We start from the raw sequence: 20440 nt of genomic DNA, 5'->3' as shown, positions 1-20440 counted from the left end.
GGGCAGACCAGAGGTCCATCCTGCCCAGCGGTCCGCTCACGCGGCGGCCCATCAGGCATATTGCCTGAGCAGCAGTCCCTGACTAATTTTATGCCTACCTCTACACTTATCTCTAAACCTTCCACTGCTCTTATCTGTACCCCTCAATCCCTTTGTCCTCCAGGAACCTATCCAGGTCTTCCTTGAAACCCTGTACTGTGCTATTTCCTATCACGGCTTCAGGAAGGGTGTTCCATGTGTCCACCACCCTCTGTGTGAAAAAGAATTTCCTTGCGTTTGTTCTAAACCTGTCCCCCTTCAATTTCATCGAGTGACCCCTTGTTCTTGTGGTTTCTTTCAAATTGAAAAATCTGTCCATGTCAACCTTTTCGATGCCCCTCAGGATCTTGAAGGTCTCTATCATATCTCCTCTGAGTCTCCGCTTCTCCAGGGAGAACAGCCCCAGCCTCTTCAGTCTGTCAGTGTATGTAAGGTTTTCCATACCCTTAATCAGTTTAGTTGCTCTTCTCTGGACTCCCTCAAGCATTGCCATGTCCTTTTTGAGGTACGGTGACCAGTACTGTACACAGTATTCCAGATGCGGGCGCACCATAGCCCGGTACAGTGGCAGGATGACTTCCTTCATTCTGGTCGAGATACCCTTCTTAATGATACCTAACATTTGGTTTGCTTTCCTCGAGGCTGTGGCGCACTGTGCCGACGCCTTTAATGTCGTGTCTACCATCACTCCCAGGTCTCTTTCCAGCTTACTGACCCCTAGCGTTGATCCCCCCATTTTGTAAGTGAACATCGGGTTCCTTCTCCGTATATGCATGACCTTGCATTTCCCCACGTTGAAGCTCATTTGCCACTTTTTCGCCCATTCTTCCAGTGTCGTAAGATCCCTTTGGAGATCCTCACAATCTACCGTGGTTTCAACCTTGCTGAATAGTTTGGTGTCATCTGCGAATTTGATGACCTCACATTTTGTTCCCGCCTCCAGGTCGTCGATGAATATGTTAAACAGGAGCGGTCCCAGCACTGACCCTTGAGGAACCCCGCTCGTGACCCCTTGCCAGTCTGAGTAGTGGCCCTTTACACCAACCCTCTGCTTCCTGTCTGACAGCCAGTTTTTGATCCATCGGTGGACCTCCCCTCGCACCCCGTGATTCCATAGTTTCCTGAGCAACCGCTCATGTGGTACCTTATCGAAGGCTTTCTGGAAGTCTAGGTAAATTATGTCTATGGGTTCACCTTTGTCCACCTGGCTATTTACCCCTTCAAAGAAGTACAACAAGTTTGTGAGGCACGACCTACCCTTGCAGAACCCATGCTGGCTCGACCTTAGCTGTCCATTTTTTTCGATATGATCACAGATGCCGTCCTTAATCAGCGCCTCCATCATCTTTCCCGGGACCGATGTGAGGCTCACCGGCCTATAGTTTCCCGGGTCGCCCCTTGAACCCTTCTTGAAGATGGGCGTGACATTAGCTATTTTCCAGTCCTCTGGGATCTCTCCAGTTTTTAGGGATACATGGAGCAGTTCTTGGAGGTATGTCTCTTCTGCATTTCTTTGTTTTCCTGTGCCTAAGTATTCTATTAATTTAACTTCCTTGTTCCTGTGGGGATCTCCAAAGGGGACGAATGGGAGACAGCTGGTGGCAGGTGGTACTTTAGCAATTCTTGCAGGTTGCCATAGGCCTCAGGTCTTCCCTTTGCCTGGTCCTGCCCCTCCTCTGAGTCAGAGACAGGATTGGGGCAGAGGGAAGACAGCTCCTGAGGCCTATGGCAACCTGCAAGGATCGCTAAAGTACCAGCGATCCTCTCTGCAGACTGCTCCCTGCTGGAATTAAATGGATGTGGGGAGGGCAGGCCTTCGGGAGGGGGGGTCAGTCCTTCAAGGGGTAGTGCAGGCCTTCAGGGGGGGAGTCAACCTTTGGGGGGGAATGTGTAGACCTTCAAGGAGGTCAGGCCTTCGGGGGGCCCTGGTGTAGAAGTAGATGGAGTGAGGGAGAGAAGGGGGTTCAAAGAGACGTACATATGCCGGACTTTGGGGAAAAGAAATAATGGGTCTTAAAAATAGAGGAGAGGGAGAGAGATGGTGGACAATGGGATTTAGGGAGGGAAGGAACAGACAGGGAAGAAGTTGGACACAAGGGATGGTATGGAGGGAGGAATAGAGATACTGGATAGGAAGGTAATTGGGAAGAGAAAGGGAGAGATGGTGGACTCTGGGGGGTGGGGAAGGAGGGAGAGATGAAGGATGAAAGGGTAGTTGAGAACAGGTGGATCTGTGGATGGTGATGAAAAAAAGGAAAGATGCCAGACTTGGGGTGAGGGGAGGGAAACAGAAGGGTTGGACAGAGATGGAAGATGGATGGTTAGCATGGTGAAAGGAGAAAACAACAAATGGGCAGGAGACCCTGGTAAGTGAGTTATCAGAAGACAACCAGAGCCTGAGACCAAGAAGATTTGAATAATGTCCAGAAAACAAAGGTAGAAAAAATGATTTTATTTTCAATTTAGTGATCAAAATGTGGCCATTCTGAGAATTTAAATCTGCAGTCTATATTTTGCACTATGGCCCCCTTTTACTAAACCACAATAGTGTTTTTTTAGTTCAGGGAGCCTATGAGCATTGAGAGCAGCGCAGGGCATTCAGCACAGCTCCCTGCGCTAAAAACCGCTATTGCGGTTTAGTAAAAAGGGAGGGTGTATATTTGTCTATTTTTGTATGGTTGTTACTGAAGTGACATTGCATAAAGTCATCTGCCTTGATCTCTTTGAAAAAAAACCCCAGAATATAAATGATAATTAACATTTTCTCTGCGTACAGTGTGCTTTGTGTGTTTTTTAAAAATTTTATTGTTGGTAGATCATTTTGACTTAGTCATTTTAAAAGTAGCTCGCAAGCCCAAAAAGTGTGGGCACCCCTGGTCTACCCCATAGTTTTCGGGCTTGCTGAGATGAATACTCAGCATAACTCTGAAACGCATGGAGAGATTTCAACAAAACTTGGTACACATATGACTTACTATCTGGGGACAAATAAGTGTGGGGGTGGGGGTGACAATGAAAACAACAGATATTAGTGTCTAATCCATAAATGCATGGACAGATTTCAACCAAACTTGGTATACATAACACTTACTATCTGGGAAAAAATACTGTGGGGGGGGGGGGGGGTGATATTAGTGTCTAATCCGTACTTTTCAGGCTCGCTGACACTCCCAATGCCGTTTAAGTCCGAGTTCCAGGCGTAATCACTGAATACAAGTCTATCAATACCGGAAGATTGGGATAAATAAATATCCGGGCAACGCCGGGTGATCAGCTAGTACAATATAAAAAATACACATGCTTGATCCTGACCTGTCTTCATTTTTTTTTTTTTTTCCAGAGCAGACTATAGAATTCTACCTGGCACATGCCTTACTGCCCAACTCCTGGAGTTGCCATCAAAGCCCATCCTGACCTGTCTTGCCATTTTCAGGACAAGATTGTAGAAGTCTGCCCTACACTCACGTTACTACCCAACTTTAGGCGTAGCTGTCTGAACACCACTCCAGCGCATCACATCTGCTATGAAGTTAAGTTCTATTTTGATTTCATCCTCTTTCCATAGAGGGATTCTTTGCGTTTATCTCACACATTTGACTTTCAGCACTATTTTAGTCATAGAAACATAATGGCAGATAAAGGTCAAATGGCCCCTCCGCAGTAACCATTATCTCTTCCTTTCAAAAGATCCAATGTGCCTATTCTAGGCTTTCTTGAAATCAGACAGTCTCTGTCTCCACCACCTCTCCTTAGATTACTCCTGAACCTATCACTTCTTAATTTCATCCTATGCCCTCCCATTCCAGAACTTTCCCATTCCAGAACCTATGTGATGTAAATGTGCATGAGACTTGACTCATGCACATTTACATCACATAGGTATTTAAACGTCTATCATATCTCCCCATTTTCCTCCAAAGTATACAGATTGAGATCTTTAAGTCTGTCCCATACACCTTATAACGAAGACCACACACCATTTTAGTAGCCTTCCTCTGGACTGACTCCATCCTTTTTATATCTTTTTAAAGGTGCAGCCTCCAGAATTGTACACAATATTCTAAATGAGGTCTCACCAGGGAAATAAATACTTCCTTTTATCTACTAGCCATACCTCTCCCTATGCACCCTAGCATCCTTCTAGCTTTTGCTTTCACCTTTTCAACTTTTAGGCCACCTTAAGATCATCACATATAATCACACCCATGCCCTGATCTTCTGGTATGTATACAAGTTCTTTAGCCCCTAAACCAGTGGTCTCAAACTCGCAGCCCGCCAGGTACTATTTTGAGGCCTTGGTATGTTTATCATAATCACAAAAGTAAAATAAAACAGTTTCTTGATCATGTCTCTTTAGCTATAAATTACAATATTATTATTATGACTTAGTCAAAAGGAAAGATTTATAAACTATAGTTTTACCTCATGCAAAATTGTCATTTCTTTAATAAGACATTAACTATTTTTTTTCAGAGACCCTCCAAGTACCTACAAATCCAAAATGTGGCCCTGCAAAGGGTTTGAGTTTTAGACCGTTCCTGATGGAGGTGGTGGAAATGAAGATCGTATCTGAATTCAAGATAGTATGGGACAGGCATGTGGGATCTCTTAGGGAGAGGAGGAGATATTGGATGTTATGGATGGGCAGACTGGATGGGTCATTCAGCCTTTAGCTGCCATCAGGTTTGTAATATATATCATGCAGTACTGTACATGATACAACAGACTGATGTAAAGTGACTAAGGGTCAAGAATCAAAATCAATGGTATGCTAGATTCCATGTGCTTATCTCAGAAGCTTAGGAGATACAGCTGAATGAAGGTTATGATGCCAGTGTTCAATCAAAGGAGTGTAAACTGCACCATGATGGGTGTGGCTCTGGTCACCTTGTCTCAGAAGCTTTGGAAATACTGCTGGACGAAGGTATGGGAAAGAAAAGCCCTTCAGAACTATTTACTAATCCAAGTGAGAAGACCATGCTTAATAAAGCAATTACATGCAACTATGGGGTCCTCTTCATTATTTCAAGTTGTGGATGTACTTTACTGATTTTAAGATGGTGACCACCTTTATCTGATATTAATAAAGCAGACATTAGCAACAGCGGGCTCCACTGTTTGTTTTGGACTTTTACTCCTCTGTGGAGATAAGGGGTCAATTCTTTTCTTTTGTTACTTTTCGTTCTTGAACACCCCATCCATGGAGGCACAGATGATTATTTGTAGAAGTTCTCAAACAGCAGCCCAAGAAATGATATGGGGGGGGTGGTGGAATGTGACAAAAAGAATACTTGCTTGCTCTTTGATAGCAACAAAGTCGAACTCTATTGTCTTAATCTTATTTTAAGGGAGGACTTTAGTAATGTTTCAGCCTAAACTACAAAGGCTGATAGACTCAGATGGAGGCTATACTCATAGCTTGAGCCACCTCACTGCTAAACACGTCACATCCCTAGTTTTGAATAAATACATCTCGACTTAGCTTGGTTTAGTGTGCTTTTCAATGCAGTTAAATTGCAAGCAGTGTCTCACTTCCGGCTCACCACACAATTGTTTCCCACATACTCACCTTTATAGGACCCCCAGGGACCCCTGAAGAAGACTTTTTGTCGAAATGCGGACCATGTTGAGTCCTGTATCCCTAGCAGACTAGGTCCTTTAAGGCTCTTATGTGGATAATTTATTTTTATGTGGATGAAATTATTTTATGTGGATAATTTCAGTGTACCTTTGTAACTTTGACACTTTCAAATAAAGTCCATTTAGGAGCATCGTCACTCCACAGAGTTTTTTTGTTTTGTTTTCTTCGTTAAATTAAGTTCAACAGAGCTGCTCTTTACACAGAACGCTATCACAGAGGAGTGGCTATGCTATCACTGCTTGCACCATTCCTCGTGAACCCATCCCACTGAAAGTGAATGCCGATTTCAAATACTGGAACAATCTAATTATGCCTTTTTTTTCTTCAATGTATAATAAAACTGAGGTAGTTCAAAAAAATCCATCAACTGACTACCTAAAAAAATATGAGGAGAGAAAGCATCAGAATACATTAGGGGGTTCCCTTTTACTGAGCTGCAGTAAGTGCTAATGTATAGTTACCGCAGGCTAAAATGTGCTATCCTGGGGCATCCTGCAGGAATTGCAGGATCAGCACACTACCCCACATGCTAAAAAAAATCCACAACAACACACAATACTGATAGACTCAGGCTTAGCATGTGAGCTCTTACCACCTATAAAATAGGTGGCAGTAAGGGTTCTAATTAGCACATATCCATTATTGTAAAAATATTAAAAATATGCCTTTTACCGATGGTGCTAAAAATGGCCTCAGTGCATGGGAAAGACCCTCTTCTTCCTATCTCCCCACCAACACACACATACATTGGTACTAGCACAGGTCACGGAAAAGGCAATTATTTTGCAAGATGAAATAGAGGCATAAAGAAATTTGTATTGATGAAAGCGCTGGTCGCTTATCTTGTTTGTTTTATAAGAACATAAGCAGTGCCTCTGCTGGGTCAGACCATATGTCCATCATGCCCAGTAGTCCGCTCACGCGGCGGCCCATCAGGTCCAGGACCCTTTATAGTGATCCTCTATTTATACCCCTCTATCCCCTTTTCCTTCAGGAAGTTATCTAATCCCTTCTTGAACCCCAAATCCATACTCTGGCCTATTACACCCTTTGGAAGCGCATTGTTTTTTAATTATGTTTATATTGTGAGCCACGGGTTATAAATAAAATAAAACAAACAAAAAACTATTTAGCATTGCTTGGTAAAAGAGCCTTAAGTGAACTGAAACCACTTTCCTGGGGGAATCACCAATCTAGTCCTCTCCCCTCCCCCCAAGAAAGCCACACAACTGAGCAGTTCTTCACCCAAAGTGAAGTGCTGTTCTAGTCATAGCAAAATGTGTGCTCTTTATTGCAAGTCGGCAGTTGGAACCCAAGCACAGTACCGGGTAGAGCAGGGGTGTCCAACCTTTTGGCTTCCCTGGGCCGCACCGGTAAAAAAAAATGTTTCTGGGGCCTCACAAATGCTGCAGCAAGACAGAGGAGGGAGCCAACAAGACGGTAAACACCCGGGGGAAGCAGAGGAAAACACTGCATCGCCCTCAACCGGGGCTGCACAAAATACTTCACGGGGCCGCATGCGGCCCTCGGGCCACAGGTTGGACACCCCTGGGGTAGAGCTTTGGATTCTTGCCCAGAAATAGCTAAGAAGAAAAAATTTAAAAAATTTAAATTGAATCAGGTTGGGCAGACTGGATGGACCATTAGGGTCTTTATCTGCCGTCATCTACTGTTACTATGTCACTACTTGTTGACATGTTTCCCAACGGGATAGGTTAGAACTTTATGAATTAAGAGGGATTCTAACTTTGTAGAACAAGACAAAAACAGTTCTCAAAGGACGCCAGAGGTCCTTCACCGGAAATGCACAGAGAAAACCTTGCAAATGCATAAAACAAGAGAAAGACACAGTGCTTGTACACCTACAACCCTACATGCTTTTTATTACAAGACTACAGAGCATATGTGAAAAATTCATCATTCAGTAACTACATCTAAAGCACAAGTACTCTGAAAGAGGAGAATAAACAGATTCATTAAATTATAAGAAGTATGATTAAATCATGGACCAAATAGAAAATTTATATAATAAAGCCAGAAAAAAAAAAGTTGTAAAATATAGTTTACAATAATTATTCACATTCAAGGCTGTACATCAATACATACAACAACATGGCCCCAAACATGAACTCAATCCAAACAATTCATATATTAGAATTTAAATAACACAGACTGAACTAGAGGCCAACAATTAGCCAGCAAATAACCTTGTACAAAGAATAAAAATACAAAAGTGTATATCCTAATATCATTGCATTATTTGCTTTTCATAAGTCTTTTTTTCTTGCTTTGCTTGACATCACAGTCAGCTACAAACCAGGTAGAGATTATTACACATTATAACTGACTGCCACCAACTTGAAGGAGAGCTAATGAACTACAACCAAGTTTTTATTTATTTTCTATTGTTTCTTTAGCTAAACAGATACAGCTGATCTAGGTGCTGTCACCACTTAATATATTTTGCTAAACATCCAATTGACTTAGACATGGTCATTATGGGAGGCTTTTTGACAATAAAATTATCCACATACATAGTCATTCAAGCAGGCAGACATGACTACTAGGTGATTAAATAGCTTACAAAAATGTGTTATTCTTTATTCCACGTATTCGTTTTTTTGTCTCTTGCAAGACTAACCATGGCAGATTTTTACACCTGCTGAAAGAGTTTTTAGGGCCTCTATTTGAGCTGGAAATGTTTAAATTTACCTATTGAACTGCTTTCACATACAAGACTTTGTACTCCGAAATGTTCCTGACCACAACTATTTAATGTCTGATTAAAAATTAATAAACTGATATGAAGCAAATCTTGCCATGTCAGATATGGCTCTAGTACCATACTTCTCTCCCCCTAAATATATCAAAATTTTTCTTTGCACCTGAACTGGTTTGCGATTACTTCAACTGCCTAATAAAATGAAATCTCAAATGCATTTTAGAATGGATTAAAGCAGGTTTCTTAGATGTTCTTGCTAATGAATAGCACAATATATTTGCATACCTAGATAAGTGTGGAGGCAAAGCTCAAGCCTTCCACTGTGCTGCAAAATTTCACACCCCTCTACGAAGGTAAAGGGACCGACCCGCTAAAATCCATATTACGTGCACACAGCGGAAAAACAAAGGATGTGAATTCATCTTCTGATGAAATGAAAAAAGTGTTTTCCACTCCTGTACTAAAATTTTATACTAGTTATCATCATTGAGTATTTAATAAAAGCATGCATGTAATGTATACAGTCTTTCAGCCAGAAGAGCCAAATTAAAACTCAAATCAGTGCCCATTTAAATTCAGGTTCATAATTTAAATAAAATATCTGTTGAAACATTTTCAGTGCCATTTGCAGTGCTTTTCTTTTCTGCAACTGCATCCTATTTTTTCAGACCATTATTAAGTCAATGTGTCGTAGACATTCATTTTATTCTGTGACGCAAGCAGAAGTACCATGTAAAATCTTATATACGAAGTTATGCAAAGATGCGACCAACTATCACTGCAAGTGTATCACTCAGCAAAGACGCAAGAAAAGGAGATTGTTTCACCTTGGCGCAGTCGTTTGAAAGCTCCCTGATAAAATAGTTTACTGATGATCAAAAAAGAAACCCACAAAAATACTTAAAGCCCCACAGAACACAGGACTCATATACATGACTGGGATTGTGTGTGCATGACCTTTTCTCACCAGATCTGAAGAGAATCCAGTAATACAAGGTCTAATCACTAGTCTGTAGCAGAGAATGAGCTGGAGGGCACAAAAGAAATCAAGTTCTTCACAGCAATGATATGCATGTGGAAGCCTCAACAAAAGCACGAAGAGCAAGCAAAGCAACCCTGAATTCCATTTGTTTTAAAAAATAATATTTCAGATGATTTCCCTTGGAAATGGTGACTTGATGGTCTGGGAAGGTTCTTCGGACCTGCTGCCGAGTCTTTTAACTTGGGGGGAGTTCTAGCAGCAAGTAAGGAGACAATGTGGACATTCTGGAGGTGCAGCACTTTTATATGCCAGTGTTCTGATGGGTCTGGTATCGATGCCGCCAGACTTCCTGTATCTTCTTGCACCACTTATGCGCATTGCCACTTGGGTCAATCAGGTAATAAGTTCTGTTAGGCTTGAAGAAATAAAAAACAAAAGTTTATAGACTTTCAATTGACAGAAAGATATAAATACCAATGTGGTAATCTTTATTAAGCTAAAAGGTTTCAGGAGGAACTGGTTAGCCTCACAGAATGAGTCAGTTTAAAATGCTGTTCTGGACAAGGCATACACAGGATAGCGATCCTATCATCTGATGGAGCTCACCCAGTAAAAAGCTTACATAGTTTTGCTGCACTTTCAGAGCTTTCTCAGACATGCATGCAGTGCACAACTCACCTTGGGGGGGTTGGGGGGGAATATGAATGACAATAATTGATAATTGTTAATTATTAATATATGGGTGGGAGGGATGGGATTCTTTTATATTTATATATTTGGAGGATTACAAATACGATTGTCAAGTGATTCATTAATATATTTCTGAGTGATTATTGTATACTTCTTGTAATTTCTGAAAATGAATAAAGATTAAAAAAAAAAAAAAACTCACTTTGCATTATTGCGCAGGACTACTTTCAATTTGAATGCGGCCTAGGGAGTACAGAATGACACAGGGACAAATTTGTCCCCATCCCCGCAGGAACTCAAATGCCCCGTCCCATGAGTTTTGTCACTATCCCTTCTCCCTGCCCCATTCCTGTAAGCTTTGCCTTAACCGCACAAGCCTCAAACACTTACGATTTTAAAGTGTTTGAGGCTTGTGCAGATGAGGACGGAGCTTAGGCATTGGTGGAATAAGGCATTATGACATCACAATCTGAGCTCTAGAATGTTGCTACTTAGGATTTTGAAGTGTTTGAGGCTTGTGCAGATAAGGACGGAGCTTAGGCATTGGTGGAATGAGGCGTTATGACATCACAATCTGAGCTCTAGAATGTTGCTACTTAGGATTTTAAAGTGTTTGAGGCTTGTGCAGATGAGTATGGAGCTTGCAGGAATGGGGCAGGGACTGGAAAAGAATTCGCAAGGACAGGACAGAAAAATGAGTTCCTGCGGGGATGGGGAAAATTCATCCCATGTCATTCTCTACTAGGGAGTTGCAAGAGGGGGACTTGTAGGTCAGTGGTTCCCAACCCTATATTGGTGTTGAAACGTCAAGAATACATAAATAAAAGATTTTTAAAACTTCATCTCGCATATACTTTTAAAATTGTATTAGCTTCATTGATCTCTTGATTGGCTTGTGAGAGCACAGATGGGCAGACCAGATAGTCTACTGGCTGGTAAAGACTTTATAGCCTACAACAGTGGTTCCTAACCCTGTCCTGGAGGACCACTAGCCAGTCAGGTTTTCAGGATAGCCTTAATGAATATGCATGGAACAGATTTGCATATCTGTCACTCCATTACAAGCAAATTGTTAAGGCTATCCTGAAAACCTGACTGGCTGGTGGTCCTCCAGGACAGGATTAGGAACCATTGTTGTAGGCTATATAGTGATTACCAGCCAGGAGGCTATCTGGTCTACCCATCTATGCTCTCACAAGCCAATCAAGAGATAAATGAAGCTAGTACAATAAAAAAAGGTATCTCATATATTTTAAAAAATCTTTTATTTCCGTATTCTTGACGTTTCAACACTATATACCAATAAACTAAAGGGATCTAAATGGTCTACAATAAAGAGTTTGGGAAGGAATAATAATAATAACTTAATAATAACGCTATTCTTCTATACCACCATAGTCAAGAGACTTCTAGGCGGTTTACATTCGAAGAAGGATGGACAATCAGCGAATTACAGGAGGCAAGAAAGAGGGTTACCTACGTGAAAGATAGGGAATATATCCTTGAGAGTGGCAGTTTAGGAGATGAATTTGTCAAACAGAGCGGTTTTAATTGATTTTCGGAATGCGCCGTAAGTCAGATTGGTTTTATTTATGTAGTTATTCAGCCAGGATTGCTGTCTGTCTGCTTGGAACTTGAAGGTTCTGTCCAAAAAGGATTTGTATTTGCAGCCTGAGATCTTTGGGTATGAAAAGATGTTTTGGTTTCTGGTTGGTCTTGTGGGGTTGTGTAAAATGAAGTGAGGTTGTAGGTAGGAAGGTGCAAGACCCCAGGCCTGCTTGAAACAAATACAGGCAAATTTGAACAGAGTTCGCGCCTCCATTGGTAACCAGTGCAACTTTTTGTAGTAAGGGCTAATGTGATCATTTTTTCTCAGTCCGAAGATTAGACGAACTGCCGTGTTTTGCACTATTCTTAATTTTTGTACTGTTATTTTTAGGATACCTAGATAAACGATGTTGTAGTAGTCCAGTGTTGATAGGATCAGAGATTGTACCAGTAGTCTAAAGGACGAAGCATCAAAGTAATTTTTGATGGTCCTTAGTTTCCAGAGTGTACAAAAACATTTCTTCATCACTAGGTTCGTGTGGTCTGCCATGGTTAGGTGTGTGTCCAGTGTGATACCTAGTATTTTTATGGTTTTGGTAATTGTGGCCGTTTAATTGTATTTTTGTACAGGAGATTTTGTATTGGAAAGCACAGGATGTGGGCTAGATTACAATATTACAGTAATATGTATTCCAATAATCAATAAAACAGTAGAGTAGATGGAACAGAATATAGACTAGGACACTGTGGATTGAAACAAAACTAGCAAGCCTCTAGAGCAGGGGTGTCAAAGTCCCTCCTCGAGGGCCGCAATCCAGTCGGGTTTTCAGGATTTCCCCAATGAATATGCATGAGATTTATTTGCATGCATGGCTTTCATTGTATGCTAATAGATCTCATACATATTTATTGGGGAAATCCTGAAAACCCGACTGGATTGTGGCCCTCGAGGAGGGACTTTGACACCCCTGCTCTAGAGCATTAATCAGGAAATACTTGGCAAAATTGTTGGTTTTTAGAGCTGACAAATTCTTATGAGAAACTCCAAGTGAATTTCCAGGGGTAAACTGTTCCAGAGAGTGGGAGCCCGCATGCTAAGTCAGTGCTTCTCAACCCAGTTTTCAGGTACATCCAAGCTAGTAAGGTTTTCAGGATATCTATAATGAATATACCCGAGAGAGATTTGCATGCACTGCCTCCTTGGTACGCAGATTTCTCTCATGCATATTCATTGTGGACATCATGAAAACTACTGCTCTTAGTGAATACCCAGGTGTAAACTGTTCCAAAGGATGGGGAGCCAAGCACACTGAAGAAAGAAGTCCTGGTGCAGTCGAAATGGGCCTGTTTTGGGGTGGCATAATTAAGAGACTGTACCAAGTGGAATGGAGGAAACGAGTGGGTGTGTAGTGTGTGCAGATTGGACAAAAGAAGACCCGAGGGTGGTAATGAGAATTTTAAACAGCATTTGGAGAGAGATTGGAACCCGGAGGAGTAGCAATGTGGTCAACAAGACAGGTTTAAACCTGTCACCAAGAATCCAGTCCAATGAACTGAGTCAGGTCACTTCCCTTGAAAGAGGATGTGTGCTAAGGGTTTAGTCCAGTGTCTCGCAAACTTTTTGGCTGGTGGCATACTAAATCCAGTGCCCCGGCCGGAAGGCACCTGGAAGTGCGCGGACGTCTACGCAATGACATCAGGCGCACGCATGACGTCATCACGTAGACATCCACGCATGCGCAGGAGGCCCATCTGGCCATGACCCACTTTGGTGGAGGGATCTGGGAGGCGCAGGGAGAGGAGGAGAGACACTGGCCAGGAGGAGAGTAATCTGCGCCGGCTGACTTCCTACAGGGTGTGTCTCTCGCCATGAAAGGCACGTCCTGTAGGCAGTCAGCTTGCGTGGATGACTCTCCTCCTGGCCAGTGTGTCACGAAACCTCTGAAATCTCAGGAGGCACACTGGTGTGCCACGACACACAGTTTGTGATACACCGGTCTAGTCAGATGAACAAAACTAAGGAATTATTCAGTCATTAAAACCATCTGTAGTGAGGGCAATTACTGCGGAAGAACTGTATCCAGGGAAAGAACTCATTTAGGAGCCCCTTCCCCTTTGGGTACTTATATTCACAGACTGACTGAAAGGGGCACCATGGCACTCTTTCTCCTTGGTTTTGTCAGGGTGGTTACCGTGCCTGCCCATACCTTGCCATAGCTCTTCCAAATTCTTAAACAGATATAAAATCTCACATAACAGACTAAGCATATGGTACTCACTGTGTGAACAAAAAATGTTTTGAAGTTCTTAGCTTCAGGACGAAGTTCTTGTGACCATGGAATCTCTCCTTTCAGAACTTTGTTGACTGGGTCTACATAATATAGGTGTGGTCCTTCTGTGAGAAGCAACTGGCGTCGTCGGGCAAACAATCCCTGGTAGGGAGGAAAAGGAGTAAGTAGAGAAGAAAAAGGCTGTAGGTTACACTCCTTCATGATCAAATACTGGCATCACAAATAGAAAAGTTGGCAATTTGTCAAAATACCAACCACAAACAGGCAGTTATATTTGATGCAATCTTAGAAGAACGCCACAACCAAGATTATAAAACCAATGTCACATTCATCATCAACACCTGATTAAACCAATTATGTTGCAAACTGACATTTTACTCACTATCAACCTTAAGGTGTCTTCCCCTCCCCCATTTGATACACATGGCATTCATGAAATGAATGCGATATAAATTAGAGACTCTACAAAGACACATTTTGTAATCATCAGTGTGATGTATGCTCCGCAATTAAATGAACACACAAATTCTTCACACCACAATATAGCAGATTATATAGTATGCACCATGGACATCAATGGCTTCCTTCAGTCGGCTTCCATTATTCAAACTGAAACTTTGGTATGCCAAACTCTTTATTAGTCCATTTTAAACAAATATGATAATTTTCACTGCTTAAATAATGAAGGACCAAACTTCAAATACTTTAAAGTCTTCTATAAAAAGAGATTAGGTTCTCACTTTGCTAATATCTTTTCTAGTAAATAGGTGTGGCATTCTGGATGGATGGTTTATACCCAGTGCCTGCGAGCCGTGCAGAAGAAATCCGCTCTGGCTTTTTAATCCCTCCTTCACAGAGGCTCTGCTGTCTCCTACAATTACTTCCAAAGCAGGCAATAGCCCTTTCTAAAAACAGATGTGAAGGAGTGGTATGGGGGAAACTCCCCAACGAACAAATCTGTTCTGCTCTGAAATTATAACAAACATGTTAACAATGAACAATCAAAACAGCGCAACAAGCATGAAAAAACATTTGTGGAGCTTGAATAATACCCCAAAATGACCTAGCACTAGACTTTTTTTAAATCCTTAAGGTCCATCTGGCATCCAACTGTCAGATTTGGATATGACCATTCTGAATGAGACAGTAGGCAGGTTCGCAGGCACTGGGATATAACCCGTCCATCCAGAATGACATACCTATTGCACTAGAATATGTATGAGAAAATTACTCATAGATATTATAGAAGTCTTTAAAGGATATGAAGTTTGGTCCTTCATTGCTTAAACAGTGAAAATTGTTAAATATTTATTTAAAATGGACTGATGAAGAGTTTGGCTTAGATGTTGAGCATCTAAAACAATATTTCTCAACACACGGTACACATATTAGGGGTACATGGTAATGGCCGCCGCCAAGGATATTGCTTGCCTGGCCACTCCCCTCCGCCAAAGCTGGGGATCCCTCCTTCATAAGAACATAAGCAGTGCCTCCGCCGGGTCAGACCATAGGTCCATCCTGCCCAGCAGTCCGCTCCCGCGGCGGCCCAAACAGGTCACGACCCGTCTGAATCACCAGAAGGGGCCCCCTTGGTTTCCTATTGAGTCCTATCTTCCCATCGAAGTCCTAACCCTCCGGTCTTGCACATGCACGACCTGGTTGGGTTTCTATACTTATTTTCTGGTTAGCTTTCTCAGTATCCCACGATCCCTTTATCCCTCAGGAATCCGTCCAGTCTCTGTTTGAATCCTTGTACCGTACTCTGCCTGATCACTTCCTCCGGTAGCGCATTCCAAGTGTCCACGACCCTTTGGGTGAAAAAAAACTTCCTTGCATTTGTTTTGAACCTATCTCCCTTCAGTTTCTCCGAATGCCCCCTCGTACCTGTTGTCCCCTTCAGCCTGAAGAATCTGTCCCTATCCATCCTCTCTATGCCCCTCATGATCTTGAAGGTCTCTATCATATCACCCCTGAGCCTCCTTTTTTCCAGAGAGAAGAGCCCCAGCCTATCCAACCTCTCGGCGTATGGGCAGTGTTCCAGCCCTCTTAATAGTTTCATTGCTCTCCTTTGGACTCTCTCAAGTACTGCCATGTCCTTCTTGAGGTACGGCGACCAATATTGAACGCAGTATTCCAGATGTGGACGCACCATCGCTCGATACAATGGAATACTGCTATCCCTCTGCCGAAGTCATCGCTGAGGATCCCTCCTTCCTGCTCGCCCCCCCTCCACTGAAACTAACCCAGAAGGTTTCCCTTCGATTAGAGAATGACATTTTGACTGTTACCCGTGGGTAACCTGCCAAAACAGGGAGGAGAAAAAAAAATAGTTGCCGCGGGTATGGGGACAAAGCTATTCACCGCCCCATGGAGCGGTGAATGGCCTTGTCTCCGCAGTTAAGCATTTTGCGCGCGTTGCCTCACATTACCCCTCATGATCGCACGGTCCAGCAGCTCCCTCCCTCACGATTGCCGCAGTCTGGGCATATCCCTCCCTCTCTCCTCTTTGCTGGTGATTTTCATTGTACTATCTCCGAGCGGCCCAAACCTTTTCTCAAGTCGCGTGTGGCTGTTTTGAAACTTCTCCTCTGACGCAACTTCCTGTTTCCGATTGTGTCAGAGGAGAAGTTTCAGACAACAGCATGCGACTTGTGAAAATGCTCATGCCACTCGGAGATACAACAATGAAAATCGCCAGCGAAGGGGAGGGAGGGGCTGCTGGTCCACGGGAAGGGTGCTGACTGGAAGAGGGGAGAGAGGTGGAGGGAAGGGAGGAACAGATGCTGAAGGGGGAGGGGAGAAAGGGGAACACGCTGGAAGGAAGTGGAGAGAGAGGGAGAAGCAGATGTTGCATGTTAGTGGGTAGATGAGAGTGGAACAGACGCTGAAACATAGAAACATGGAAATAGACGGCAGATAAGGGCCATGGCCCATCTAGTCTGCCCACCCCAATGACCCTCCCCTACCTTTTTCTGTGAATAGATCCCACATGTCTATCCCTTTTGGCCTTAAAATCAGGCACGCTGCTGGCCTCAATAACCTGAAGTGGAAGACTATTCCAGCGATCAACCACCCTTTCAGTGAAAAAGAATTTCCTGGTGTCCCCGTGCAGTTTCCCGCCCCTGATTTTCCATGGATGCCCCCTTGTTGCCGCGGGACCCTTGAAAAAGAAGATATCTTCTTCCACCTCGATGCGTCCGTGAGATACTTTAATGTCTCGATCATGCGATCATCTAACTATTTCAACAGTTAGATTAGTACAACTAGCATTGTGCAAATAGCAAAATTCAGAATGATCTTATTCTTTCTGGTGCAAATAGCTTTATGCAAATGGAATCCTATAGAATAGCCTTATTCTTTTATATTCTTAATCAAAGCCAACTATTATGAACAAAAGCACTTATCTTTCAGCTTGAACGGCATTGGTCAAACTGCCGCTATAGCCCCATATACTGTATCCAATTCGGAATCTCTTCATGGCACACCACTGTGCCGTGGCACACAGTTTGAGACAGAGTAATCTAAAACATTTCCCCTTTTAATCAGTCCTGATTAGTCATTTCCTTTGGGAGCACACCCTTTACTTATAGGCATAGGGCCAAATTAATGCCACTGCCTTTATGCTAGAGCAGAGAGCAAAAGGCAAAGAAAATATTAACATTGTATGTTCAAACCTTGTCACTAGCAGCACAGCTTGACTATTTCACAAAGGTTTCCAGGACTTCATTTAAAAGTTCAAGCGGTACGCATACGTTAAGGGAAAACATTTTGTTACTATGACCCCCCATATATATAGAGAACATAACCACAAATCAAAATTTAATTTGGCTTCAAATTCCAAAGGATACTCACCTTTCTTTTATCTACTGGACCCATTTTCAGTATTAAATTATTTTCTACAAATTGGTGCCTGGAAAAAAAAAAAAAAAAAAAGAGAAAGAAAATTTCATTACCACTAGCATACTAGAGAAACCAAGACAGAAGTCAACATTGCATGCTATTTTGTAATGTGCATACAAGGTTGTTTCAATTGTGGACAAGCCAAAAGTATGATTTCTGCGATTACTGAATTCAGTGGCATAGTAAGGGTAGGAGGCGCACCCCCCCCCTCCCGGTACCTCTAAATCTTCACCGGCAGAAATGGCTTCTGAAGCATATTCCTCTTGCTAGCTTTGGATTTCCCTGTCCTCACTTCCTGGCCCCGTGACCTGGAAGTGATTCAGAGGGGGACAAGGCTAACGCGAGCAACAGGCAGAAGTTCTCATGCAAGCGAAGCTCTATAGAGGTACCCGGGGGGGGGGGGGGGAAGGGAGGGAGAAAGCACAGTTACTTACCGTAACAGGTGTTATCCAGAGACAGCAGGCAGATATTCTTTACGCATGGGTGACGTCACCGACGGAGCCCTCGGTACGGACCTTTTTAACTAGAAAGTTCTAGTTGGCCGCACCGCGCGTGCGCGAGTGCCTTCCCGCCCGACGGAGGAGTGCGTGGTCCCCAGTTAGGATAAGCCAGCTAAGAAGCCAACCCGGGGAGGTGGGTGGGACGTAAGAATATCTGCCTGCTGTCCCTGGATAACACCTGTTACGGTAAGTAACTGTGCTTTATCCCAGGACAAGCAGGCAGCATATTCTTTACGCATGGGTGACCTCCAAGCTAACAAAGAGGGAGGAGGGATGGTTGGCCATTAGGAAAATATATTTTGTAACACAGATTGGCCGAAGTGTCCATCCCGTCTGGAGAAGGCATCCAGACAGTAGTGAGTAGTGAACGTGTGAACTGAGGACCAAGTGGCCGCCTTGCAGATTTCCTCGATGGGCGTGGAACGGAGGAAAGCCACAGAAGCAGCCATAGCTCGGACTCTGTGGGCCGTGACAGCACCTTCCAGTGAGAGACCGGCCCGAGCATAACAGAACGCAATACAGGCAGCAAGCCAATTGGAAAGCGTCCGTTTGGAGACAGGACGACCTAGACGATTAGGGTCGAATGACAAAAAGAGCTGAGGAAATGAGCGGTGAGCCCTGGTACGGTCAAGGTAGTAGGCCAGGGCACGCTTACAATCCAGCGTGTGCAGTGCCTGTTCCCCAGGATGAGAATGGGGTTTAGGGAAAAAGACGGGCAGCACAATGGACTGGTTGAGGTGAAAAGCTGAGACCACCTTCGGAAGGAATTTGGGATGGGTACGCAGGACCACCTTGTCATGGTGAAAAACAGTGAATGGTGGATCGGCGACCAGTGCATGCAGTTCGCTAACCCTCCTGGCAGAGGTGATGGCAATTAGGAAAAGCACCTTCCAGGTAAGAAATTTGAGCGAAGTTGTGGCAAGAGGCTCAAACGGAGGTTTCATGAGTGCTGATAAAACCACATTTAGGTCCCAGATGACAGGAGGAGGCTGCAGAGGTGGTTTGACATTGAAGAGACCTCTCATGAACCGGGAAACCAGTGGATGAGCCGTGAGAGGTTTTCCGAGCATCTGTGCATGCTTAAGGCCCAGCAGAAGAGGAGGCCGATCTTCGGGCACCGGCACCAAGCACAGGACATGCTGGTGCCAGTGCCCAGATGACGGTAAGAAGCGGCGGGGGGGAGGGGGGGGAAGGGGGTGCGCAATCACAGCGGGGGGGGGGGGGGTGTCCCAATCGCGGTGGGGGAGGGTACCGGATTGGGGGGGGGGGCACCTCGGTTTCCGAGGTGCCGATTTTGCAAATGTTTTGCTCATCTTGCAAAACACTCGCAAACCAGTGCACTCATAAACCGAGGTACCACTGTACAAGAAAAAAATGACTGTCATTTATGACAGGGACATAGAGAGACTGTAAAGCTGAAATACCACTGATATTAGGTCTTCCTTCCTGTTCACTTTGTGCCAGTGTTGGAGAAGCGCTCTGCCCCCCCTCCCCCCGACTCATGTATAGCGCAATTCCATTGGAGGAGACTGCCGAGGGCTCCAAATCTGAAAAATTGAAAAGGCAGCTCCAATCCACCAGGATTTTATTTATATACCGCGTAAAGCCATGCAGTTTACACTTTGGCTACATACATATTATCCTGGTCGCCCTTGGTCGCTAAACATATGATACAAACAATAGGCAAACATAAATGTCCCATCCCCCAGGGAAAAATAATACAATATCAAAAGAAACATTATCAAATCATAATATCAACATAGGCATTTTCAAATCATAATTTCAACAATTAAAATCCAGAAAGGCATTGAATATTAATTTCAAGGCAAAAATATTCTTAACATTATGTATCTTGAAAAGGAAGAGACTCGGCCATGACAGAGAACAAATGAGTTGGGCCGGTATGGGAGAGTTTCCATGCCCTCGACTCAAGTACAGTGAAACGCTACTGCTGAGAGCTCCAAAATTAAAAAGGCAGCTCCAAGGTACCAGGAGCTGCTTTTTCTGATACCAGTGATATCGGGGAATGAAGTGAGTCGGGCCGGTGTGGGAGAGTCACTCTGCTCCCCGACTCGCATACATACAATGAAACGTTTTTCTTGTTGGTGTACACGCTGTCGTTCTGCT

At 43.6% G+C, this 20440-nt stretch overlaps 1 protein-coding gene across 3 annotated transcripts in view; it reads right to left on the bottom strand.

The window, feature by feature from the left end:
* Nucleotides 1-7534: 7534 nt before the first annotated feature.
* The window catches only part of PDPK1 (3-phosphoinositide dependent protein kinase 1), a 121998-nt gene continuing 109092 nt past the window's right edge, over nucleotides 7535-20440 (bottom strand). For all 3 annotated transcript variants that reach the window (XM_033914328.1, XM_033914327.1, XM_033914330.1), the window contains 3 exons: nucleotides 17766-17823; nucleotides 13902-14054; nucleotides 7535-9799 (listed from right to left, as the gene is read on the bottom strand). In XM_033914328.1, coding sequence (XP_033770219.1) covers nucleotides 9686-9799; nucleotides 13902-14054; nucleotides 17766-17823 — 325 coding nt within the window. In that variant the 3' untranslated portion in view covers nucleotides 7535-9685. The remainder of the gene's footprint in view (nucleotides 9800-13901; nucleotides 14055-17765; nucleotides 17824-20440) is intronic.

This window comes from Geotrypetes seraphini, chromosome 11 (assembly GCF_902459505.1).
Source record: "Geotrypetes seraphini chromosome 11, aGeoSer1.1, whole genome shotgun sequence".
NCBI classification, from domain to species: domain Eukaryota; kingdom Metazoa; phylum Chordata; class Amphibia; order Gymnophiona; family Dermophiidae; genus Geotrypetes; species Geotrypetes seraphini.
This window is presented reverse-complemented; position numbering and strand designations above follow the sequence as displayed.